This window comes from Scyliorhinus canicula, chromosome 2 (genome assembly GCF_902713615.1).
Source record: "Scyliorhinus canicula chromosome 2, sScyCan1.1, whole genome shotgun sequence".
NCBI lineage: Eukaryota > Metazoa > Chordata > Chondrichthyes > Carcharhiniformes > Scyliorhinidae > Scyliorhinus > Scyliorhinus canicula.
In genome coordinates this window covers 152,265,183-152,292,419 of record NC_052147.1, presented here as the reverse complement: position 1 = coordinate 152,292,419, position 27,237 = coordinate 152,265,183, and the positions used below count along the sequence as shown (strand labels likewise).

General features: G+C 48.4%; 1 protein-coding gene and 1 long non-coding RNA gene across 2 annotated transcripts in view; both read left to right on the top strand.

Moving 5' to 3' along the window:
* The window catches only part of LOC119959774 (putative methyltransferase DDB_G0268948), a gene marked incomplete at its 5' end in the record, with an annotated part of 50,661 nt that extends 34,106 nt beyond the window's left edge, over nucleotides 1-16,555 (top strand). The window contains 2 exons of the mRNA XM_038787861.1: nucleotides 7,423-7,636; nucleotides 16,458-16,555. Of these exons, the coding sequence (XP_038643789.1) occupies nucleotides 7,423-7,636; nucleotides 16,458-16,511 (268 nt within the window). The remainder of the gene's footprint in view (nucleotides 1-7,422; nucleotides 7,637-16,457) is intronic.
* A 575-nt stretch (nucleotides 16,556-17,130) lies between these two features.
* Nucleotides 17,131-25,645, top strand: LOC119959784. Its single transcript, XR_005459284.1, has 2 exons — nucleotides 17,131-17,539; nucleotides 25,415-25,645. It is a non-coding gene; the product is annotated as an uncharacterized LOC119959784 (long non-coding RNA).
* Nucleotides 25,646-27,237: the final 1,592 nt, after the last annotated feature.

The following is a 27,237-nucleotide window of genomic DNA, read 5'->3' as shown; positions in this document are numbered from 1 at the left end:
CCAGCGTCCCAGCGACCCAGCGACCCAGCAACCCTGCGACCCAGTGACCCGGTGACCCAGTGACCCGGTGACCCAGTGACCCAGTGACCCAGTGACCCAGTGACCCAGTGACCCTGCGACCCAGTGACCCGGTGACCCAGTGACCCGGTGACCCAGTGACCCGGCGACCCAGTGACCCTGTGACCCGGTGACCCGGTGACCCTGTTACCCAGCGCAGTCTCTTGTCCCAGAAGAAGTGAATGAACATTCTCAGGAGTTTGTGACAAAGTCAGGGGGAGGGGTCAAAGTGACCAGCCGGTACCACAACATGGAGGCTATCAGCTGGTTTATGGCGAGAACTCAGAGAAGTCCTATCCAGCATCCCAAGCGAGCGGTGACCTTGGTCATCCAGATCCTGCCAGTTAGCCGGCCAGGATTCCTCAGCCGGGCAAAGGTGGGCTCCCAAGTAGAGGAGGCTGGTCCTGCTCCAGGTGAAAGGCCTGAGCTCCTCTGGGAGGGGGTCCATCCACCACGCACCAACCAGGAGTCCGGAACATTTGGCCCAGTTGATCCTGGCAGAGGATGCGGCGGAGTGCACAGCCTGGCACTCACACATCCTCCGCAGGTCAGCAGGGCAGTGAACATGAGGAGCACATCATCAGCGTTAACTGAGAGGATCACCCCAATGCCCAGCCGGCACAGAACCAATCCCAACAACCTCCTCCACAGGCTGCGCAGGAAAGGCTCTGTGCAAATTGAATAGAGTTGGCCACACAAGAGGCAGCCCTGACCCACTCCTCTCCCAAAGCTAAGAGGCACCATCAGGGACTGGTTAACCTGAATGAAACACACTGTGGCAGTGAACAGAAGTCGGATCCTGGCAACAAAATGTTCCTGAACCCGAATGCTTGCAGAGTCCTGAGTAAATATTCATGATCCACTCTGTCGAACGCCTTGTCCTGATCTAAGGACAGTGAGACGCTTGACAGACCAGCTCCCTGGGAGCGGTGAATCAGGTCCCTGACCAGATGAATATTGTCATGAATGGTCCGGCCCGTGACTGTGTCGGACTGGTCAGGGTGGATTATCTGGTCCAACACGATGCCAAGGCAGGAAGACAGAGCCTTGGTGAAGAGTTTATAGTCTGTACTGCGGAGGGAGGCTGGTCACCAGTACTTAAGCACGCGGAGACCCCCGTTTTTGGGCAGCAGGGTGATAGTGGCCCCGCGCCACGAAAGGGGCATCTCCCCAGTCACGAGACTTTCCCCCAGGGTCCCTACGTAGTCCCTCCACAGGACTTCCCAGAATGCCCTAAAGAACTCCACGGTCAGCCCGTCCAGCCCTGGGGCCTTGTTGCTGGAGAGGCTGTCGAGAGCCTGTCAGCTCCTCCAGGCTGAAAGGGGCATCAAGCCTCCCGGCCTGACCTGCGGAAGGTCCCCCAACAAAGCTCTACAAGCATCCTCGCTAGACAGATCCGGGGAGGAGAGGGCGCTGTAAAAGTTTTGGATTTGGGCCGTAATGCCCTCTGGATCCGAGACGAGGGACCCGTCATCGGCCAGCAGCGTCTGGAGCTGCTGGCGGACACCCCACCTTTTTTCCAGCGAGTAGAAGGGGGAGCCGCGGTCCATGTCCATAAGGAGCTGGATCCACGACCTCACGATGAGTTGTAGGTCCTGCAGCGCGCCCTTCTTCACACCAGCCGCAGGGGCAGGGCCTCATTGGGCTGAGCGAGACGTGACTTCAGGTCGAGGGTGCAGTTAAAATACACCCCCCCACCCCCTGGCCCAGCCCCACCCCTGAGGATGATGCAATTGTCATAATATACAGCTATGTATATAATGGAGTGCAGACAGGCAGTAATTGACACACAGGATGACCAGTAAGCACACGGAACACAGCAGCCAATCACCAGACAGGACACTACCACTATAAAGGCAGAGGGCACGAGGTTTCCCGCTCTCTCGGGACCCAGCCACTGAGACAGTCAGAGTCCACGAGCTAGCCAGTGCAAATACCATGTGTAGCTAGTAAGTCTGGTCAGGCTAATACAAGGTCTCCAGTCAATTCAGTATAGTGTCAACCCACAGCTGAACATGTAGATTAGTTAATACGTTAAATAAAATTGTGTTGGATCTTCTCCAGTGTTCGAGGTCTGTCTCTCGCTACACTGCATCAAGCGCAGTCCACGTTGACCCAACCTGCCTAACACATCATGGCACCACGGAGTGATACTGAAATTTCACGGACCTACCTCGAGTGAACCTGTCTAATACGTCAGCACTCACCCGCGTCGATGGTGCAGAGAAGAGTGGACACTTGCTCGAAGAAAGTCGTTTACTTGGGCCCCGAAGGAGAACGTAGACATTCACAAAATAAAGCAGCACGCCCCATCGCGGACCTTCAGGTGCAGCAATCGACCAAGCACTGAATCCCCCAGATCTCCAGCTGATAATGTGAGCCAACACCATCGGCACCCTGCCTGAACATGAGGCCAGGTGGCTCATGTAGACCCTTCCTCGCCATTCCAGGAGTCACCTAGCTTCATCTCCCGGAGTAGTGTGGGTTTCTTGCAGGAAGCACACTGAATACTTCCCGTCCCGAAGAACCGACTAGTTCCGGAGCCTGCGGAATGCCTCTCCCTTGATGTTGACTCTGGTTATGGTCACCTCCATGTCAGAAGTAAGGTGCTACCATCACCATCCTAGGTTTGGAGGGGACAGAGGAGCATGTGCCCCTCCACTCACTCATGGCTCTGGCGAGGAAGCATCAATCCGTCGCTGCTCATTCCATTCCCCGCGCCTCTATGGCGTAGGCACGTGCAGGTCGGACGAGCAGCACTGAGTCCGCCCAGAGGTTGTGGGCTAGAACACTGGGTTTCAGTAACTGTGGTTTGTTAAAAGGCAGTCCTGGAGTTACGCATGGTGCATGAGGGGCAACTTGATGGGGAAGGGGGCATGAGGGTATCCATTGCCTCACTGCAGATGGACTCCAACTCGTCCCCCACGCGTTCCACTCAGCAGCAGTCCTTCTCCAGGCAGTCACCATCTGACTCCGAGTCCCCCACCATATTGAGTATGGTGGATAGTATGGGCCCACCAACTAGCTCCAAGTGTGTCTAGACCCCACCACCTGGGACATAGCTAGAGTCATAGATGATTACAGCATGGAAACAGGCCCTTCGGCCCAGCTTGTCCATGCCGCCCAGTTTCTATCACTAAGCTAGTCCCGCTTGCTCGCATTTGACCCATATCCCTCTGTACCCACCCTGCCCATGTAACTGTCTAACTGATTTTCAAAGGAACAAATTGTACCCGCCTCTACCACTGCCTCGGGCAGCCCGTTCCAGATACTCACCACCCTCTGTGTGAAGAAAGTTACCCTCTGGTCTCTTTTGTATCTCCCCCCTCTCACCTTAAACCTATGCCCTCTAGTTCTGAACTCCTCTACCTTTGGGAATAGATGTCGACTATCTACCTTATCTATGCCCCTCATTATTTTACAGACTGATGGGAACCTCTCAGGCTCCTCTCGACACATGGGGCCAGAGGGAGGCAGTGGCTCAGACACCCGGAGGGCTGGAGAATAGCCAATGTTGTTCCTTTGTTCAAGAAGGGCAGCAAGGATAATCCAAGGAAAACCACATGGGCAGCAGGGTAGCATGGTGGTTAGCATAAATGCTTCACAGCTCCAGGGTCCCAGGTTCGATTCCCGGCTGGGTCACTGTCTGTGTGGAGTCTGCACGTCCTCCCCCTGTGTGCGTGGGTTTTCTCCGGGTGCTCCGGTTTCCTCCCACAGTCCAAAGATGTGCGGGTTAGGTGGATTGGCCATGCTAAATTGCCCGTAGTGTCCTAATAACAAAAGTAAGGTTAAGGGGGGGGGTTGTTGGGTTACGGGTATGGGGTGGATACGTGGGTTTGAGTGGGGTGATCATGGCTCGGCACAACATTGAGGGCCGAAGGGCCTGTTCTGTGCTGTACTGTTCTATGAACTACAGGCTGGTGAGCCTTACGTCAGTGGTAGGGAAACTACCAGAGAGAATTCTTCAAGACAGCATCTACTCCCATTTGGAAGCAAGTGGACCTTTTAGCGAGAGGTAGCATGGTTTTGTGAAGGGGAGGTCATGTCTCACTAACTTGATAGAGTTTTTTGAGGAGGTCACAAACATGATTTAATGCAGTTGGGGGAGTGGATTTTATCTATTTGGACTTCAGTAAGGCCTTTGACAAGGTCCCTCATGGCAGACTGATAGAAAAGGTGAAGTCACACGGGATCAGAGGTGATCTGGCAAGGTGGATACAGAACTGGCTAGGTCATAGAAGGCAGAGAGTAGCAAGGAAGGGTGCTTTTCTGATTGGAGGGCTGTGACTAGTGGTGTTCCGCAGGGATCAGTGCTGGGACCTTTGTTGTTTGTAGTATATATAAATGATTTGGAGGAAAATGTAACGGTCTGATTAGTAAGTTTGCGGACGACACAAAGGTTGGTGGAATTGCGGCTAGTGATAAGGACTGTCAGAGGATACAGCAGGACTTAGATTGTTTGGAGACTTGGGCGGAGAGATGGCAGACGGAGTTTAATCCAGACAAATGTGAGGTAATGCATTTTGGAAGGTCTAATACAGGTAGGGAATATACAGTGAACGATAGAATCCCCAAGAGTATTGACAATCATAGAGATCTAGGTGTACAGGTCGACAGGTCACTGAAAGTAGCAACACAGGTGGAGAAGGTAGTCAAGAAGGCATACGGCATGCTTGCCTTCATTGGCTGGGGCATTGAGTATTAAGAATTGGCAAGTCATATTGCAGCTGTATAGAACCTTAGTTAGGCTACACTTGGAGTATAGTGTTCAATTCTGGTCGCCACACTACCAGAAGGATGTGGAGGCTTTGGAGAGGATGCAGAAGAGATTTACCAGGATGTTGCCTGGTATGGAGGGCATTAGTTATGAGGAGAGGTTGAATAAACTCGGTTTGTTCTCATTGAAACGTCGGAGGTTGAGGGGCGACTTGATAGAGGTCTACACAATTATGAGGGGCATAGACAGAGTGGATAGTCACAGGCTTTTTCCCAGGGTAGAGGGGTCAATTACTAGCGGGCATAGGTTTAAGGTGCGAGGGGCAAAGTTTAGAGGAGATATACGAGGCAAGTTTTTACACAGAGGGTAGTGGGTGCCTGGAACTCGCTGCCAGACGGGGTGGTGGGAGCAGGGACGATAGTGACATTGAAGGGGTGTCTTGACAAATACATGAATAGGATTGGAATAGAGGGATACGGACCCAGGAAGAGTAGAACATTGTAGTTTCGATGGGCAGCATGGTCGGCACAGGCTTGGAGGGCCGAAGGGCCTGTTCCTGTGCTGTACTTTTCTTTGTTCTTTGTGGTGCCTTTGTGGTGCAAAGTTGCACCGGGCAGAGCGAGGCCTCGGGGATTCCTCCGGCACTCGGCCCCGACGCATCCTGTTCGGCGGCTGCGACAGCTCAGAGGCTTCTACAAGTTTTCTTGTCTTGTGTGTCTTCTTCCGGGGACAGGGCATAAGGCCGAGGGATAGGAACAAGGATGTCATGTGTATGGCACTGGGGCGATGATGTTCCTCTCTCTCCCCTCCAAGGAGTGGGGCCTCTTCCTGGGGGTGGCCTGCTGTGGCCAGCTGGTTCTGCAGAGGGCCAGCGGCTGTATGGGTGCCCCCCCACCCCACCCCCCACCCCCCAGCCTCGACTCTCCACCCCTCTGTCCCTGCAACCCAGCCCCACACCCCACACCCACCCTCTGCCATACCACCCCCTCTCCCCCCAACCAGCTGCCACCCACCGGCGGGGCATCAAGCAGCCCACCCAAGGGCAACGGCCACAGTAGCCCTCACAGGGGGGTGCCAGATGGGGGTCGCGGAGCATACTGCTGGCAAGGCAGTGCCAGCCACCATACCCCTGTCAGCATCGGCGGGCGCCAAGGTCAGAGGTCCCCATGGTGCCGGGCAACAATGGAGCCAGGGGTGCTGGGATGGGGGGGGGGGGGGGGCGGTGTGACATGCGGGGGCAGAGTCAACATTGCCAATTGGGGCCACCATATTGCTCGTTGGACCTGGTTGGGCACAGGGATACACACCATGCTAACATATCTGTCTTCCTCCCTATGGAGACAATCGATATCGGAATACAACCAGCAGCGGTGGCCTTCCTGCTAGTTCCCACAGCCGCTGGGATGCACTGCGACTGTATGAGCTGGAGCTGCTCGAGGAGGAGGACTATGCAGCAGTGGAGCCCGTCCCCAGGAAAAGGGGGCAGCCATTGAGGATGGAAAGCTAGCCACCCAACAGGCCGAGGAGGAGGTGCAAGGGAGGTGCTGCATGAGGCCCTGTGTGTCCCGGCAGCGCTTGTCATTCGAGTACCTGACGGACTGGGCCTGCTGCCGGAGACTCCCGCTGAGCAGGGGGACAGTGCAACATATCTGCCTGATCATACCGCACCTGGCACCCTGGGGGAATGGGGGGTAGACACCCGCTCCCAGTGGCCATCAAGGTGATGGTAGCCCTGACCTTCTGCTCAAGGGGTCCTTCCAGGTGCCGAGTGGGGACCTGTCCGGGATCTCAGACAGCTCGGTGCACAGGTGCGTGGGATATCCATGGCTGCTTTTTTAAAAGAAATGTTTCACACTTAATTAAAAAGCTGTTTTTTCCTCAATGTCAATGGGGTTGATCCTGTGTCAATAATAAAGTTTGTTTCAATATAAAATATCAGTAGAATTACTCCTGCAGCAAAGTATCCTTTCTTTACAGTTTACAAAGTGAAAAATTAGAACATAGAACAGTACAGCACAGAACAGGCCCTTCAGCCCTCGATGTTGTGCCGAGCAATGATCACCCTACTCAAACCCACGTATCCACCCTATACCCGCAACCTTACAACTCCCCCCCTTAACCTTACTATTAGGACACTACGGGCAATTTATCATGGCCAATCCACCTAACCCGCACATCTTTGGACTGTGGGAGGAAACCGGAGCACCCGGAGGAAACCCACGCACACACGGGGAGGACGTGCAGACTCCGCACAGACAGTGACATAGCCGGGAATCGAACCTGGGACCCTGGAGCTGTGAAGCATTTATGCTAACCACCATGCTACCCTGCTGCCCCAAGCAAATGTGATTTGAGAAAAAGCTTTTCCACACAGCAAGTGGTTGGGGTCTGGAATTCACTGCCTGGAAGTGTGGTGGAGACAGTTTCAATCGAGGCATTCAAGAGGCCATTAGATGATTATTTGAACAGAAGCAATGTGCAGGGGTTCGGGGAGAAGACTGGGGAATGGCACTAAGTCATGATGCTCATTTGGAGAGTCAGTGCAGTCAGCATGGTCCAAATGGCCTCCTTCTACATGGAACAATTCTGTGATGTCCCGGTGTTTCCATTGATAATCTGTATTTTTGTTTTTTTGATTCATTTGTCAGGCTGGGCCTTGCAGAGGAGCTGGAGTTTGAGGATGGTTCCGTTGACCTGGTAACATCAGGAACAGCAGCTCATTGGTTTGACATGGAGAAGTTTATGAAGGAGGCTGAGAGAGTTCTAAAACCTAAAGGCTGTGTGGCTCTGTATTGCCACAAAATTCCCTCTTTGTTGGGTTACGACAATTGTCCCGAGGACCCAGCCCAGATTGTCGAAGAGGTAAGTAAGCAGGAAGAAAGACTTGCATTTATATAGCAACTTCCACAGCCTCAGTACATTCCAATGTGCTTTAGAGCCAGTGACGTGTCGCCACAAAAATGTAGAAACCACATTGTGCACAGGAAGATCCCACATACCACGAGGTGGTTAATGAGCAGATCTCCACTTTAATGGTGACCTTGCTCAAAAGATCACAATTGAAGAGGAGATCCAGCTCAGGATCAGCTGTACCAGTCCAGTTTTCCAAACATTATACAACCTGATCTTTGTAAAACTGAGATCTCCACAACAGGACTCAGGCTTTAGTCTGTAACACTGTTGCTGCCACTACCTTCTATAAGGCAGTGAGACTGGGGTCACCTACCAAAGGCACTAGTGGCAATGGGAGAATTTCCAATGCTGGTGTCTCTACAGGATATTCAAAGTGGAGGAGAGGTGAACATTCTCCAGCTTCCTCACTGAAGCCAATTCCTCCAATATCCCATCCATGATCATGTGACATGAACTCGACTGGACACTGCATCCATATGGTGAGTAATCCCCTTCCCAAAACACATCTTCTCGTCACAATGTAAAGATGGCTCCTCAAGGAGGATGGAGTAAATGTTTTAAAGAGACTCTGAAAGCCTCATTGAAAAGGGGACTAATTGACATGGGAGCCTGGGAGGGACTTGCCATTAGTCGATGAAAGTGCTTCATCCAACAAGCCACAATGCCATCAAAGCAGGAACTGACCATATAAACCTGGCTGGGAGGCAGTAGGACCCTTGTGTGGTCGGCTATTTTAGGGGTGTTGCAGTACCTAGGTGGGATGTACCTTATACTGTAGTATGATTGGCAGAACCTGCCTGCTGATTCTGCGATTCTCCCACGCAGCGTGGGGAGCGGAGAATCGCGCCCTTCATGTTTGACAATGCACAGCGGGGCAAAATTAAGATCTTACGGTGGAGGATCGAGCTCTCCACCTATAATTACTAGATCTTGTATCGTCCAGGAAAGCTCAACGAGCCTCCTGATGCCCTGTCCCGCGGCACTTGTGCCAGTATACAAGTAGACCGACTCTGGACCCTCCAGGACAACTTCTGCCACCTGGGGGTCACCCGGTTCTTCCACTCTGTTAAAACCCGCAATCTGCCCTACTCCATCGAGGAGGTCAGGGCCGTAACCAGAAACTGCGCGGAGTACAAGCCACACTTCTACAGGCCAGAGAAAGCGCACCTGGTGAAGGCTTCCCGCCCCTTTGAACACCTCAGCGTGGATTTCAAAGGGCCCCTTCCCTCCTCCAACCGCAACACGTATTTCTTAAACGTGATTGATGAGTACTCCCGGTTCCCTTTTGTCATCCCCTGACCCGACATGACGGCTGGCACCGTCATTAAAGCCCTCCACAGCATCGCTACCTTTTCAGTTTCCTCGCCTACATACATAGCGAGAGGGGGGTCCTCCTTCATGAGTGACGAGCTGTGTCAATTCCTGCTCTGCAAGGGCATTGCCTCCAGGCAGGACGACCCGTTACAACCCCCCGGGGAAAACGGGCAGGTAAAAGGGAGAACGGGATGGTCTGGAAGGCCATCCTACTGGCCCTACGGTCCAAGAATCTCCCAGTGTCCCGATGGAAGGAGGTCCTCCCCGTTGCACTTCACTCCATCCGATCACTACTGTGCACTACTACCAACGAAACACCTCACGAACGTCTCCTTGCCTTCCTCAGGAAGTCCTCCTCGGGGATCTCACTCCCAACATGGCTGGCAGCCCCAGGACCCGTCCTACTCTGCAAACATGGACGGGCCCACAGGTCGGACCCACTGGTCGAGAGAGTACATCTCCTCCATGCTAACCCCCAGTATGCCTATGTGGCGCAGCCCGACGGCCGACAAGACATGGTCTCCCTCCGGGATCTGGCACCTGCTGGATCCCCCCCCCTCCCCCCTCTCCCTCCCCCCTCCCCCTCCCTCCCCCCCCCCTCCCCCTCTCCCCCCCCTCTCCCTCCCTCCTCCCCCCCCCCCTCCCTCCCCCCCCCCCCCCCCAGCAATCCTAACCATTTTTTCACCGGCACACACCACCGCAGCCCCCTTCCGAGTAAGATCCATCCTCCCATTGGCCCCATCCGGATGCGATGAAGCTGAAGACAACACGCTTAGAACATAGAACAGTACAGCACAGAACAGGCCCTTCGGCCCTCAATGTTGTGCCGAGCAATGATCACCCTACTCAAGCCAACGTATCCACCCTATACCAGTAACCCATTAACCTTATTTTTTAGGACACTAAGGGCAGTTTAGCATGGCCAATCCACCTAACCCGCACATCTTTGGACTGTGGGAGGAAACCGGAGCACCCGGAGGAAATCCACGCACATACGGGGAGGACTTGCAGACTCCGCACAGACAGTGACCCAGCCGGGAATCGAACCTGGGACCCTGGAGCCGTGAAGCATTTATGCTAACCACCATGCTACCGTGCTGCCTCATCTTCCTGAGCCATGGATGCTGAGCCGACGCCAGCATCACCGCCGGGCTGTGACGATCGCAGAGGACGACCAGGGCCCCCCACTGACTGATAGTTTCATTGTAAAATGAACTTGTCAATAATTGTCTGTAAATATGTGTATTGCATGTAAAGGCACCGAAGGGTATCACTATAACCTCTACCACTGTAAAAGCAAGGCCACCACTCCTGCCGGACTCTTTTTTAAACAGGGGGTGAATGTGGTAGGCTATATTAGGGGTATCGCGGTACCGAGGTGGGATGTACCTTATACTGTAGTATGAGTGGTAGAATCTGCCTGCTGGTTCCGCCCAGCAGGTGGAGAATAAGAGTCTGTGTTTCACCCACAGAGGTCATTCTGTACCGGAGCTGCTGGGGTAACTACTTGTTCATTAAAGCCTTCAATTGGGACGACAGTCTCGCTTTAGTAGTGATTGATCGTGCATCACCTTGCTCAAGAACCCCCATTTCTCGGGTCAACTTGTGACCTCTCTGCCCAAAGGACTGTGGCTCCAGGATTGGCCTCTCAGTCACCCGAGGACACACAAACCCTGAAGCCCGACAGTGTCCTTCCTCATTTTGAGGAATTGGTGATGATGAATGAACAGATAATCTATGTTAGTGATTGATGCTTGACTGATAAATATTGGGTCAGACATCAAGGAGAACTCACTGGCCTTTCTTCAAAGTAGCACCATGGGAAATGTCCCATTCAAAAAGGTGGGCCTCCGTTTAACATCTCTTGTGAAAGACTCAGCCTCCAATGGTGCAGCACTCCCTCAATTCTGAACTGAAATGTCTATGCTGGACCTTTGCATCCAAGTGGCTGGAGCCGGGCCTGAATCCACAACCATCTGACTCACAGACAAGATGGCTGCCGACTGGGCCTTCAGCTGACATAGGAGGCTCAGGGTACAAACTAATTTCCAATCAAACAAAAATTGTTATCAGTACCTCAGTGATGTAAAAGTGGAAGAGCATATTGTATAAATTATTGAACAATTAAGAACTGGGTTTAAGAAACCCTCGCTGACACAGAGAATGTGCTGACACCACACAGACGGCGACCCAAGCCGAGAATTGAACCTGGGCCTCTGGCACTGTGAAGCAACAGTGCTAACCACTGTGCAACCGTGCCGCTCTTTGACAGTTGGGCACAGGATAAATGCCCACCAAAACTACAAGAAGTAGTCCTCAACCAGACTCATTTCCCAGGGATGCAGAATTTGAGGGCCACTTTAATACTTATTATAAAGTTCTACAATTCTTTTCACAATTTCACGATAAGTACAAAGGGACAAGGGGTAGGAGGGATGGAGATTTGAGGTTATATCAGATCAGCCATGATCATATTAAATGGAGCAGGCTCGAGGGGCTGAATGGCCTCCTCCTGATCCTTGTCTGTATGATGATATTCCCATGAAGAGTTTGGGATGTTTTACTGCATTGAAGGTGCTGTATAAATGCAAGTTGTTGCTATTGTTGTTGCATGACTCCATTCTGAGACAGCACCTCCTGCAGGTGATGGGGAGCTCCCATCAAGAATATAACTGAGTGGCTCCCTTGGCTATTTCAGAGTCAAAACATTTCAACACAGCACCTGTTTCCAATGGCAACACAGTTTTGAATATTCGATGTGTCCCAGTGCAAATATGCATGTCCTGCCAAATATTCATTTTACGGCGTTAAAAAACATGTTTAAAAGAAGAAAAAATGATTTGCCTTGCAAAGTCTCCAAGGGAGTCGCAGCTATCAGTTTATTTACACACAGGCCCAGGGTAACTTTACTCTGTCAGTCATTTTGAAACTATGTACCCTCTTCCTGATAACCTCTTCCTGATTTGTTTCCAAGTTCCCTAAATCTGTGAGACTCCATTCACTTTCTCTGTATTTAAAAAAAAATGCATTTTATTACCAACATGTCTCAAAACAGGTTCCAACACCTAAACACTTCGGGAAACATACTTCCCAGCAATCAACTATACAGTCTGTATAGATTTTCTTCCCTTTTTCTGAAACCCCAAATATCATCATCAAAGGGTCCGTCTGGGTCCACCTTCCCCTTCACTATCCTGGCTAAGACCGCGAACACTCCCGCCCAGAATCTTCCCACTTTTTCACAACCCCAAAACATGTGCGTGGATTCGCTGGCCCCCACCCACACCTCTCACACTCATCTGCTACCCCTGAAAGAACCCACTCATTCTCTCCCGAGTCATATGCACCCTGTGCTCCACCTTAAACTGTATCAGGCTCATCCTTGCGCAAGAGGAGGTCCTGTTTACCCTACGCAATGCCTCACTCCATACTCCCCAATTGATCTCCCCTCTCAACTCCGCTTCCCATTCTCCTCTAATGAAATTTAGAAAGATTAAATTTAACAAGCAAGTTCAAAAAGTTGGCGAACCAGGAATAAATTATAACAGATCTGAACTTCTCGCAACCTCCTGCAATTTTTTAATGCTGCGTGATTCTAAGATTCGTGATCAGATAGTTTGTGGAATAAGAGATGAAAGCTTAAGGCAAGAACTTGTAAGGCAAAACGATTTAACACTAAAAATAACAATGGAAAATTATTTCTATCATGACCAATCAAAGAATCAGTATAATGAATATTTAGAATATAAAATTTGAGAAAATGACGCAAAAACTTGCCACGAGGTAGAGGCAGTATCGTACTTGATACAGAAGCATATTTGGAATGGCATCCATCTTGATCAGACCAGTACGCACAGTGCGCACATCCAGAAAAGGACGCAAACTGGCAAAAATCCATTCTGTGCATGCGCGAGAAACTGCGCATGCGCAGGTTGCAAAAAGAGTGTATTCTGGAAGAAAAATCGATTTGAACGTGCACAATCAATGCTTACACATTATGTCACAAGCATCATGACTTCAGAAGACTCAGACCATGCCACTTAAAGGAACTGCCCAAAAATTGTAAAAAGTTTTAAATGTACAAAACCCACAATTTTTTACCTCAAAAGGCACAACAATGCCTGAACTTCAACAACAGTTGAAAATAACTTTTGCAACAACATGGAACAAGCAGTTTGCAGCATAAAAAGTGAATAACACAATAACAACTCCAAAATCAAAGAATGTGATTACTTTTTGGACATAGCTAAGTTATTTGGATATGATGATCATACCATCAGCAACAAGGTTGAAAATGAGTTCAGACAGAGAGTACTGACCAACTCCATTGAGAGAGCGCTGATCGTCTCCACAGAGAGGACACTGCACGACTCCACACAGAGAGCAATGAAAGAATCCACAGAGAAAACGATGGGAGACCTCACAGAGAGATCGTTGACAGACTCCAGAATGGAAGCAAGTAAAGACTCCACAGCGACAACCATGTATGAAGAACCATGATGTGGAGATGCCGGCGTTGGACTGGGGTGAGCACAGTAAGAAGTCTTACAACACCAGGTTAAAGTCCAACATGTTTGTTTCAAGCACTAGCTTTCGGAGCACTGCTCCTTCCTCAGGAAGAATTCACCTGAGGAAGGAGCAGTGCTCCGAAAGCTAGTGTTGAAACAAACATGTTGGACTTTAACCTGGTGTTGTAGACCTTCTTACCATGTATGAAGAAGACTATGAAGACCTATCCACCTTATTTGAGCAACCAGAAGAAGACTATGAAAGACTCACCAGCTCATTTAATCAACAGCAAGAACAGTGACACAGAGATCACATTCACACACAAGATGTGCAAGATCACAGCGAGACTAACAGATCTCAGCTCGACTATACAGAAACATACAATAATCAAAGTAAAACTGCTCATGAGTCCAGTGGACTGCATCAATTAAAACCTCATCTACTCTTGACAACCTACAAGAGATCAAAGCTGAAGAAAATCAACCAGAAATGACTGACATCACCAAAATCAATGGAACATCAGATACCACAAAGGACTCTAATATTAATAGCTTTGAGAACGACTCAAATTTTCCACAAGGAACAGTTATTGAGCACAACAACGACAAAAACGAAAACGACAACAGAAGCAACAACAACAATGAAACAACAACCTGTACAACATGGTACAACTCTGCACATAAAAATAATATAACATGGCATAAAGGACAATGTAACAGCATAGTCCCAAACAATGGCAAGAGTACAAACATTTTGTTCAGACCAACCAAATGTCATGCCAATAAATTTCAAGAATTCCTATTTGCTCCAAGACAAAGAAGGAACACAGTTTTCAAGGCAAATGACACACAGTATCATTATCACAAGCACAAGAAAAAAAATCAAAGGCTGACATTGCTCATATCATCAGGCAATTCTCTCCCAGATCTTATCTGACTAAAACTTCAGATGGCAACATCTATAGAAGAAATCGTTGTGATCTACTTGTAGTCAAAGATCAAACAGATCAATATATGTAATGCTAGTACAGGCAATTGAACACTTGGGGCGAATTCTCCGCTGGTGGCCAAAATCGTGTAGGCCGTCGTGAACTCGGCCGAGGTTCACAACGGCTCGGGTCCCGCTCCCCGCACCTAATTCACCCCCACCCGGGGGGCTAGGAGCGGGCCCCCGTCATTCCCGGCCGCGATCGCAGGCCTGTCCTTCTGGAGCACAGTCGTGGTGCTCCAGTCCCAATCGGGCCCCTGGATGCCCCAAACGGGCATCCGCCGCCCGTTTCACGAATGCAGCGACCAGGTGTGGTTGCTGCCATGGTGAAACGGGTCGTGAAGGGCCGGCCGCTCGGCCCATTGGGCTCGGAGAATCGCCATTCACCGTGAAAAACGGCGAGCGGCGATTTTTACGAGATGGGGGGGGGGGAGAATCGCAGGGGTGCCGGGGGGGGGGGTCGTAAAAACTGTCGGGAGGCCCTCCCACGATTCTCCCACGCCACGTGGGGGAGCGGAGATTCCGCACTAGATGTCTCACTATCAGAACCTACATTAATAGTTTTCCCGCTCTTTCTGTTGAGAGTGTGTATCAGGAGGAAGAGAGAACAGACAGAGTAAAGCTAGAGAGAGAAGTTATTTGTTATCAAAACATTGTCCTGTATAATTTAATTAGTTATCTCGACAATTGTTTCTTTATTTTACTCGTTGAGTTTAAGTAAAATAACTCAATATTTATTTATATTACTCAATAAATTAGTTTATATTTACAAGAAGAAAATTGCTCATTTCAACAACTCGGCTGCTTCAAGAGTAATATATGTATTACGTAAGGTAACATAACACCTTGTACCACCACTGCCTCGCATCCACCTCCCAATGTCCCCCTGTCCCTACATTACATTTATCAGCAGTTGTTATAGTTGCCAACCCTCCAGGGTTGGCCTGGAATCTCCAGGGATTGAAGAACAATCTCCAGGACACTGCTGTGTTCGACCCTGGAATTGTGACATTAAAAAAAGATTGCTTTTGTTTGTAATTTCTCTTTACCCAATATAAACTGTTGAAAGGAGGGGAGAAAGAAAGGCTGTTTAGCTGATAGTCAAGCATTATCCAATTGGGTAACAAGTTGCTTTGCTTCCAGTCGGTGCAGGAAGGCCGATATTCACCGGGGTGGATGTATTGGCCAATAAATGGCTGGAGCGTGGGGGCAAGTCATGTGATGAAACCTACAGGAAATCATTTCCCTCACATCTGGCAACCAGAGCAAAAGTGAGAGGAATTTTTAAAGGTAACGGCGCTCATGCTTAACAACAATTGCAGGTGCCGCGTTCTGCTGTTCAGCAAATCTGGCCAGGTTGCTCGTGTATTTAAATCACTTATTATTGTTGGGAGGGAGTGGTAACATCTGGAATCCAGCAAGCTGTGAACACCTCTTGACCACCAAGAGGCTGCCCAGGCCATGGAGAGGTGGCCCTGCTGTTTGCAGTGTTGACAGGGCTGCCCAGGCCATGGAGAGGTGGCCCTGCTGTTGCAGTGTTTGACAGGGCTGCCCAGGCCATGGGGAGGTGGCCCTGCTGTTGCAGTGTTTGACAGGGCTGCCCAGGCCATGGGGAGGTGGCCCTGCTGTTGCAGTGTTGACAGGGCTGCCCAGGCCATGGAGAGGTGGCCCTGCTGTTGCAGTGTTGACAGGCCTGCCAGGCCATGGAGAGGTGGCCCTGCTGTTGCAGTGTTGACAGGGCTGCCCAGGCCATGGGAGGTGGCCCTGCTGTTGCAGTGTTGACAGGGCAGTGGTTCCAGTGGGAGTTGCTTTCACAGGAGCTGTATCCGGGGGTTTCCAATTAAGGAATATTTTTGATAAGAGTTTACCTATGAACGTGTTTGAACACACAGTTGATGTAATATCCATAGGCCTGTGATCCACATGTGGTCATTCTTTCTCTTGTATTTTTCATTTACAGATAGTCGCACTGTTAGAGCCCTATGAAACTAAAGGGCATAAATGTTTGGACTGAATACAAGGAAATATTTGATGCAATCACTTTCCCTGCAAAGAGAGGTAATATATATGTACACAGACAATGTTCACAAAAAACCCATCAAAATGAAACCACAGTGTTTATTCTCTCACCTGGATCCTGAGTGGGAAATATTATTATGTTGAACATTAACTCTGCAATGATGGTATTCCGGTGGCGCGAACAAGTGGAGGGTCCGCTCTGGAGAGGGGCTCCCGGCTGGCCATTTCGCCGTTTTCCGGGAGTTTCCCCGTGGTTTCACCGGTCGCGATTTTTCAAGCCGTTGGGGCCTGAGGGACGGGGGCCGGGTCGGAGTCGGGTGGGACCCCGTGACCGGAGGAACAGGGGCATTGAGCCTGAAGCAAGCTGCGGGGGAGGAGCGTGGGCCTGAGGTAAGGCCTGAATCCAGCACGAATGTAGAGGGAGAGCAGCGCACACTGGGTGGCCTTCCCGCTGAAAATGCATGTTTGGGATGTTTGAAGCACAGTCCCAGAAAGAGAGTTTTGAACTTTGATTTTTGAAATTTAAATATATATAATATATATATTTTCTTTTATTATAACTTATTTATTTATTTTTTATTTTTAAAAATTGATTTTAACATTTATTTATCTCGAGATTGAAAGAAAGAAGGAGAAAATGCTAAGTGGTTGAGGGATGCCAAAAAACTGGCTAGATCCTGTGTAAGACATACAAGTGACACTAACTGCTCACTTGAATATGCAAAAACTGGATCACATACCGTGAGGATGAGATCGAGATTGTGAGATCTCGTTAGATCTTGCAAGGCGTGATGAGCCAAGCTTGAATTGACCACACACACGCCAAGAGTGTCATGACAGTGCAACATTAGTGTTTTGTTCCTACATTAACAACATCTTCTTTAACACAGAGCTGAAGACATACATCAAGTTCAAAAACCTGTCTCATGGCTCATGGGATTTCTGAAATGCTTGGGTATATCAAATCTACCTGAAGAATGATCCGGAAAATGCTGACGCCGCAATGGACCAAATTGAACAACGGTATAAACTCTATGAAAACCACACCCTTCCTGCCAATCTGTCCCCTAATGTTTAATTGTATTTGGACTCCAGAAGAGGAGCGCCAGAAGTCCACAGACATCACGTCAATTGTAATCATGGAGGTTTTGACTCCAGAAGAGGAGCGCCAAGATCCAGAGACACCGCGTCAAATGAAATCGAGAAGAATTTGACTCCGGAAGAGGAGCACCAAGAAAGCAAAGATGAGGAATCCAATTCTCCACAAATGATTGAGGTCACCTGCACCGATGCAACATCAGATCATTCGCACCACTCTCGAGACGAAATGCTCAATGACTCAAATTATCCACTCGGGACACGAATAGAGTATAACAAGAAAAACAAAAGTCAAAAGAAGCACAGCAGAAACGAGAACGACAACAGAAAGAACAAAAGCAACATGAAGCGCGACAAGACAACAACAAAGTCAGGCACAAAGATAGCGACAACGACAGAGACAGAGACAACAAGAACGGCAACGAAAACAACAAAGTCAGGAACAAGGATAGCGACAACACCAAAGACAGAAACGACAAAAAACAGCAACACGAACGGCAACGAAAAACAACCAAGTCAGGAACAACGACAGTGCCAACACCAAAGACAGAAACGACAAAAACAGCAACAAGTACGCAACGAAAACAACAAAAACAGGAACGACAGAAACAACAGCAATGAAACAACGACTTGTACACAATGGTACTACTCGCACATGAAGGACAATGCCACAGCACACTGCAAAACGATGACAAGACTACAAACATGTCATGGATGACAACGAATCGCACAAACTCACATCTGCTCCAGAACGAGCAAGCACACCAGCATCCAAGGCAGATGAGACAATAAATCACCACCACAAGCACAAGAAAAAAAAGTCCATGCCAGTCAACGTCAGTGAGGTGACCATGCAAACACCTCGGGATGATGCATTGGGTACTTAAAATAACAAGGAACACCAACAACATTCACAGCGGACTTGCAATATCAATATCACCACGTCATCAACAACAAAAAGAAAAAAAGCTCTGAACAAATTCATCAAGTTTGGACTCATAAATGTTTTTATTAAGATTGGACATATAACTACATTGGCTTTGTACAATATGCAATAGCACCATCACCTGTATAGATACGCATATCATAAGTAACTGTTTTCTATAATTTTCTTTAACGATGTACAGCAAATATGTAAGAGAAAAAAGGGGGATGTGGTGATCGTAGATTTACTAGATACAAAACAACTGAGCAAACACCAGAGGGAGAGCTATAAATACACCGGGACAGGATGTACAATTTTCTTAACGATGTACAGAAAATATGTAAAGAGAAAAAAGGGGGATGTGGTGATCACAAGTTAACTAGATGCAATACAACTGAGCAAACACTAGAGGGGGCACGGGAGAGCCATATAATAGACGGGGACAGGATGTGAGGACACACTTCACAGAGGGCAGAACTTGGAGCAGGACACATACACCCACACCAGCTAGGAGCACTGAAGGTAACCTTAGGAAGCAGCTCTGAAGAGTGAACAAACTCACAATAAGCATCTTCTCCACATTTGAGACTACGAGCTTTATTAAGACACGAGTAACAACACAAGTATGAGGTTAGCTAAGGGCTACCAGTGACTCCCAGAGCCTGGCCCAGAGGGTCAATGTTTGGAGACCCCCTCAGGCCCCTAATTCATGTGAATGACTCAGATTTGGAAAGGCTGAAGGAACTGGTCAGATGAGCAGACAGTTAAATTCTGGGGACTGACAGATGAGTTTGATCAAATAGGTAATCTGGCAAATTATAGACAGATAACTGATAATGAAGACACAAGATAGTGAATTTCAGAGGCACTTATTGAATTTTAGGGACATCAGACATAAAATGAGAACGATAATAATTACACTTACAGGCCAACCCATGTTAAATTCTAGTATTTGTTGAACACCTGCTTTTAAAGTTTCCTTCCTGTTACCAAGTATGTTCCACATCAAAAACTCTTTTGATTAGCTGTAATGTCTTCAGTTTTAACAGATTTCATTCCCCAAACTTTCACCTTGACCGAACCATCAATTGACAAACCCATGTCCATCTATAAGGACAAGGGCAGCAGAAACCTGGGAACACCACCACCTGGAGGTTCCCCTCCAAGTCACTCACCATCCTGACCTGGAAATATATCGGCTGTTCCTTCACTGCCGCTGAGTCAGAATCCTGGAACACCCTCCCTAACAGCACTGTGGATGTACCTACACCATAGAGACTGCAGCGGTTCAAGACGGCGGCTCACCACCACCTTCTAAAGGGCAATTAGGAATGGCAATAAACTCTGGCCTTGCGAGTATTGTCCACACCCTGCGATGAATATAAAAATGTCCAGCTAATCTACTCTCAAATGTCACCTTGGATGCTGTAACCAGATAGAATTTCCTTCACTAAATCACAAATGTATTAAGAGTTATAGTGAGAGTTTGTACAATTTACAATGTAACTGAACAGGCTTTTTAAAGATTATTCATTCACAGGATGTGTGTTTCACTGGTCAGACTAACATTTACTGCCCCTCCCTAATTGCACTTGAGAAAGTGGTGGTGAGCTGCCTTTTTGAACTACTGACCCTCCGCCACTGGAAACATTTCCTTCCTATTTATTCATTCAAATGTTGATGGGTTGAATGGTCCCCTTCATGCTGCATGATGCTGTGATCCAGTCAATTTATTGTCTATTCGATGGGCTGCACTTCAGGACAGAGTCACACTGAGCCACCGTGCTACCATGCTGCCCCAAAGCCCCTAGTCAGAATATGGTGATGAGGGACTTAGGGGTGGCACGGTAGCACAGTGGTCAGCACAGTTGCTTCACAGATCCAGGGTCCCGGGGACCCAGGTTCGATTCCCGGCTTGGGTCACTGTCAGGTGTCTGCACATTCTCCCCGTGTCTGGATGGGTTTCAAAGAACAAAGAACAAAGAAAAGTACACCACAGGAACAGCCTCCTCGGCCCTCCAAGCCTGTGCCAACCATGCTGACCATCTAAACTAAAATCTTCTACACTTCCTGGGTCCGTATCCCTCTATTTCCATCTATTCATGTATTTGTCAAGATGCCCCTCAAATGTCACTATCGTCCCTACTTCCACCATCTCCTCCGGCAGCGAGGTCCAGGCACCCACTACCCTCTGTGTAAAAAACCTGCCTACTACATCTCCTCAAACCCTTGCCCCTCGCACCTTAAACCTATGCCCCCTAGTTATTGACCCTCTACCCTGGGAAAAAGCTTCTGACGATCCACTCTGTCTATGCCCCTCATAATTTTGTAGACCTCTTATCAGGTCGCCCCTCAACCTCCGTCGTTCCAGTGAGAACAAACCGAGTTTATTCAACCGCTCCTCATAGCTAATGCCCTCCATACCAGGCAACATCCTGATAAATCTCTTCTGCACCCTCTCTAAAGCCTCCACATCCTTCTGGTAGTGTGGCGACCAGAATTGAACACGATATTCCAAGTGTGGCCTAACTAAGGTTCTATACAGCTGCAACGTGACTTGCCAATTTGTATACTCCATGCCCCGGCCAATGAAAGCAAGCATGCCGTATGCATTCTTGACTACCTTCTCAACCTGTGTTGCCCCGTTCAGTGACCTGTGGAACTGTACACCAAGATCTCTCTGACTGTCAATACTCTTAAGGGTTCTACCATTCACTGTTTATTCCCTACCTGCATTAGACCTTCCAAAATGCATTACCTCACATTTGTCCGGATTAAACTCCATCTGCCATCTCTCCGCCCAAGTCTCCAAACAATCCAAATTGTGGGCAGCACGGTAGCATGGTGGTTAGCATCAATGCTTCACAGCTCCAGGGTCCCAGGTTCGATTCCCGGCTGGGTCACTGTCTGTGTGGAGTCTGCATGTCCTCCCCGTGTGTGCGTGGGTTTCCTCCGGGTGCTCCGGTTTCCTCCCACAGTCCAAAGATGTGCGGGTTAGGTGGATTGGCCAGGCTAAATTGCCCTTAGCGTCCTAAAAAATAAGGTTAATGGGGGTTGTTGGGTTACTGGTATAGGGTGGATACGTGGGCTTGAGTAGGGTGATCATTGCTCGGCAAATCGAGGGCCGAGGGCCTGTTCTGTGCTGTACTGTTCTAAAAAAAAAAATCCTCATCGCTATCCGCAATTCCACCAACCTTTGTGTCGTCTGCAAACTTACTAATCAGGCCAGTTACATTTTCCTTCAAATCATTGATGTAGACTACGAACAACAAAGGTCCCAGCACTGATCCCTGCGGAACATCATTAGTCACAGCCCTCCAATCAGAAAAGCACCCTTCCATTGCTACTCTCTGCCTTCTATGAACTAGCCAGTTCTGCATCCGTCTTGCCAGCTCACCCTTGATCCCGTGTGACTTCACCTTTTGTACCAGTCTGCTTTGAGGGACCTTGTCAAAGGCCTTACTGAAGTCCATATAGACAACATCCACTGCCCTATCTGCATCAATCATCTTCGTAACCTCTTCGAAAAACTCTAGCAAGTTAGTGAGACACGATCTCCCCTTCACAAAACCGTGCTGCCTCTCGCTAATACATCCATCCATTTGCTTCCAAATGGGAGTAGATCCTGTCTTGAAGAATTCTCTCCAGTTATTTCCCTACCACTGACGTAAGCCTGTAGTTCCCTGGATTGGCCTTGCTGCCCTTCTTAAACAAAGGAACAACATTGGCTATTCTTTAGTCCTCCGGGACATCACCTGAAGACAGTGAGGGTCCAAAGATTTCTGTCAAGGCCTCAGCTATTTCTTCTCTTGCCTCCTTCAGTATTCTGGGGTGGATCCCATCAGGCCCTGGGGACTTATCTGCCTTAATATTTTTCAAGACGCCCACACACCTCGTCTTTTTGGATCTCAATGCGACCCAGGCTATCTACACACCTTCTCCAGACTCAACATCCACCAATTCCTTCTCTTTGGTGAATACTGATGCAATGTATTCATTTAGTACCTCGCCCATTTCCTCTGGCTCCACACATATCCTTGCCTATCCTTCAGTGGGCCAACCCTTTCCCTGGTTGCCCTCTTGCTTTTTATGTACGTAAAAAGACTTGGGATTTTCCTTAACCCTGTTTGCCAATGACTTTTTGTGACCCCTTTTACTCTCCTGACTCCTTGCTTAAGTTCCTTCCTACTTTCCTTATATTCCACACAGGCTTCGTCTGTTCCCAGCCTTCTAGCCTGACAAATACCTCTTTTTTTGACAGCGACATATCTCTCGTTATCCAAGGTTCCCGAAATTTGAAAGTCTCCCACATGTCAGATGTTGATTTGTGCTCAAACATGCGCCCCCAATCTAGGTTCTTCAGTTCCCGCCTAATATTGTTATAATTAGCCTTCCACCAATTTAGATTTAGCACTTTCACCCGAGGGCCACTCTTATCCTTGTCCACCAGCACTTTAAAACTTACTGAATTGTGGTCACTGTTCCCGAAATGCTCCCCTACTGAAACTTCTACCACCTGGCCGGGTTCATTCCCCAATACCAGGTCCAGTACAGCCCCTTCCCTAGTTGGACTATCTACATATTGTTTTCAGAAGCCCTCCTGGATGCTCCTTACAAACTCTGTCCCGTCCAAGCCATCACAACAACTCTGTTGCTTTTAATCCTTTCCAAAATCTGTCCACCTATCTGCTCCTCTATCTCCCGCTGGCTGTTGGGAGGCTTGTAGTAAACCCCCAACATCGTGACTGCACCCTTCTTATTCCTGACCTCTACCCATATAGCCTCGCTGCCCTCTGAGGTGTCCTCCCGTAGTACAGCTGTGATATTCTCCCTAACCAGTAGCGTAACTCCGCCACCCCTTTTACTTCCCTCTCTAGCCCGCCTGAAAAATCTAAATCCTGGAACGTTTAGCTGCCAATTCTGTCCTTCCCTCAACCAGGTCTCTGTAATGGCAACAACATCATAGTTCTAAGTACTAATCCAAGCTCTAACCACATCTGCCTTTCCTATTATACTTCTTGCATTAAAACATATGCACTTCAGGCCACCAGACCCGCTGTTTTCAGCAACATCTCCCTGTCTGCTCTTCCTCAGAGCCATACTGGCCCTATTTCCTAGTTGTCCCTCAATGTTTTCACCTTCTGACCTATTGCGCCGGTGCCCACCCCCCTGCCAAACTAGTTTAAACCCTCCTGTGTGACACTAGCAAACCTCGCGGCCAGGATATTTATGCCTCTCCAGTTTAGATGCAACCCGTCCTTATTATACAGGTCACACCTGTCCCGGAAGAGCTCCCAGTGATTCAGATAACGGAAACCCTCCCTCCTACACCAGCTGTTTAGCCACGTGTTTAACTGCTCTATCTTCCTATTTCTAGCTTCACTGGCACGTGGCACAGGGCGTAATCCCGAGATTACAACCCTAGAGGTCCTGTGTTTTAACTTTCTGCCAAGCTCCCTGAACTCCTGCTGCAGGACCTCATGCCCCTTCCTGCCTATGTCGTTCGTACCAATGTGTACAACAACCTCTGCCTGTTTGCCCTCCCCCTTCAGGATGCCCACTACCCGTTCTGAGACATCCTGGACCCTGGCACCAGGGAGGCAATATACCATCCTGGACTATCTTTCACATCCACAAAAGTGCCTATTTGTGCCTCTGACTATTGAGACCATATGACTATTGCCCTTCTGCGCTTTGACCCTCTCTGCTGAACATCAGAGCCAGCCGTGGTGCCACTACTCTGGCTGCTCTGTTTTCTCCTGATAGGCTATTCCCCCCAACAGTATCCAAAGGGGTAAACCTGTTCAAGAGGGGGACAACCACAGGGGATTCCTGCACTGACTGCCTTCCCCTTCCTGTGGTCACCCATCTCTCTGCCTACACCTTGGGTGTGACCACATCTCTTATAACTCCTATCTATGATGCTTTCCGCCACCTGCATGCTCCTAAGTGCATCCAATTGCTGCTCCAACCAAACCACGCCGTCTGTGAGGAGCTGCCATTGGTTACACTTGCTGCAGAAGTAGTCGATCAGAACGCGTCACAGATCTGCCACATCTCACAGTTGGAGCACTGCACCCCGCTGAGTGACATTTAAGCACTAATTAATTAATTTAAAATAAATACTTGAATTATTGTTAGATTGAGTTACAGTTAACTGTATGGCCATGACGCTGGATGATTTTTACTGTAAAATTAAATGTAAAATATTCATCACTGCCCTTAGGTTTAGTTACTCCACTATCTAGTTAATCAATTAGATTTGTTTTGCAATATTATTTTTTTGGAATTTAACAGATTCCCAACCAGCCAATCATGTCAGTTTTACTGTGATGTCACTTCATTTTTTCCCCCCACGCAAGTTGAAAAGGTAACAAAAATAAAAATAAAAATCACTTAACTTCCCAGGATGCTCTCTGGTTCTCTCCCTCCAGATTAACAGTTTCAGGCCAGAAGAAAGACAACAGAATGGCAGGGAAAAAGCACCTTCTCCCACTCTGCACCGCATTACCTCACTGCACCAAATTACCAAATTCCAATTCCCCCTCTGGATGTGTCTCACTCACTCAGGATGTGATTCCTTCATCTGTGCAAAGCTCCAGATTATCCAGTTTCCTTTCACAGTCCAAAGATGTTCAGGTTAGGTGGATTGGCCATGCTAAATTGTCCTTAGTGTCCAAAAAGGTGAGGTGGGGTTACTGGGTTACAAGGATATGGTGGATGTGTGGGCTTAAGTGGGGTGCTCTTTCCAATGGCTGGTGCAAACTCGATGGGCTGAATGGCCTTCTTCTGCACTGTAAATTCTATGATTCTATACTGTTTTCTATATGTTTGATTCTGTAGATTAAACATTGATTAATTTTCTCTCCCTCTAGGTTTATAAACGCACTTGGAGGGTCGAGTGAGATGATTGTGGAATTCAGTCTCAAATATTTTGTCTCTTGGCCAGTAAGCCTGAGTGATGTTCGCAAGCCGTCTCCCAGAGTCTTTCACAGCCGCCCTTCACAGACTAACCTTCATTGAAAGACCCTCTGAATCTCCCAGCACAGGATTTCAATCAGAAACGGGTTCCAATTTTTAAACACAATAAAAACAGATTGATTGCGTAACAATCTATTCAGTTTTGTTGCCAAATAACGTGGCTCTATTTATGATATGATGTTATGTCCCAAGTGTCGCCAATACTGTGGGTATTTCTATTTATCTCGGTGAACCACAAGTCTTTCCCTTATATCGGTCAAATGACCACACAACTAGTTAGTTAGTTCAAAAGATGGTTTATTTACATACACAAGGATTACTTCGACATGCAAACAATATCTACTATGAGTTAACTGCACCTATGAGCTACAATAACCTATACTTAACGTCAGGGCAACCGGCACTGTGCAGATTGATAAGGCCTTTATCTTGATCTCACATGGCTGGTTGGAAGAAGTGGCTCTGTCTCTGCTGGGCTCATCTGTCAGGTAGCAATTGTTGGTCTTCAACTTGGCTGACTGGTCGTTATGCTGCGATTGGTGTGGGCACAGGCTGATCCCAAAAGAGACAGAACACATGGCTGTGTCCCTTTTCATCCCTCTGGGATTTTGCGATCTTTGGGGCGGTTCTTGATCTTGGACCCAATAGTTCAACAGGGCTCTGATCACTGCTTTCGATTTCGGCCAATAAAGGGGCGGGTGCCTTGGTGGGTGGGCGGGTCCTTAGTGGCCATTGTCCTTGGCAGTTGGGCTTTCTGAGGAAGGGGAGTGGCACCGATCAGTCTGAGGCTGTACCGGTTTCTTGATTGGAGTCCTATTGTTCTGGGGAACGGGACATTAAAATGCAAACGAGCGGGGGTTTCGATCAGGTCCAGCTACCTGCGTTTCAAACACACAGAATCTCTGTATTTGTCTGAGTCCTGGCTTGGCCATAATTCCCATGGTCCTTTGCAGGTGGCCATCTTGGATGGCTACATCCCGTCCTCTTGATTCTGAACGTGAAGTGTGGTGGATCAGACTATTGATCCCTATCCATCCTTGGTGTACCGGTCACCCTTGGTCAAGGCCAGGTTCTACTCTACTCCATCCTATGTTTTGGGGCATTTACCTAATATTTATCAATACATCATAAATTAATCAATCTCTAACGGGTTACTATAAAACATTTCACTATGAAACATCATAACTTATCCGTACAGTTGATCACTGGCTAACACTATCTAAGCTACTCTCATGCTGCTGGTGAATATCAAAAATAACTTATGAAGAATACAAAAATTAAAGACAGCAGCATTACATTCCTACTTAATCCTGGTAATGTTTACAGAGGTACATGGCTGATTCTTAGCAGTAATTAATACATTTGTTTAGTTTTGTTGAATTCCAAAGAAGGGGGATGGGATTGTATATATCGGGGAGAGGGAGGCTTCAGCCTGCCATTTACGGAGTCAGAGTGTCTGAATGACACTGCAGATTATTGCAATTACTAGGAGGGCCTCTACTGTATACGAAAGGGGGTTCCAGTTGGTTCTGGGGGTTTCGCTGTCTATCTCTATATGGCAGTGTAGTGTCCGGGATAGGGGTGACCTGTTGTGTGGTAGTGTTTGGGCCTGGTGTAGAGTGCGTTACAGAAGTCCGTTGCAGCGCAGTTGCAGAAGTCCAGCGATGATCCAAACGCCTGTCAGCAGTCCTTGCTTCATCCTGTGTCTTCTGTTTTC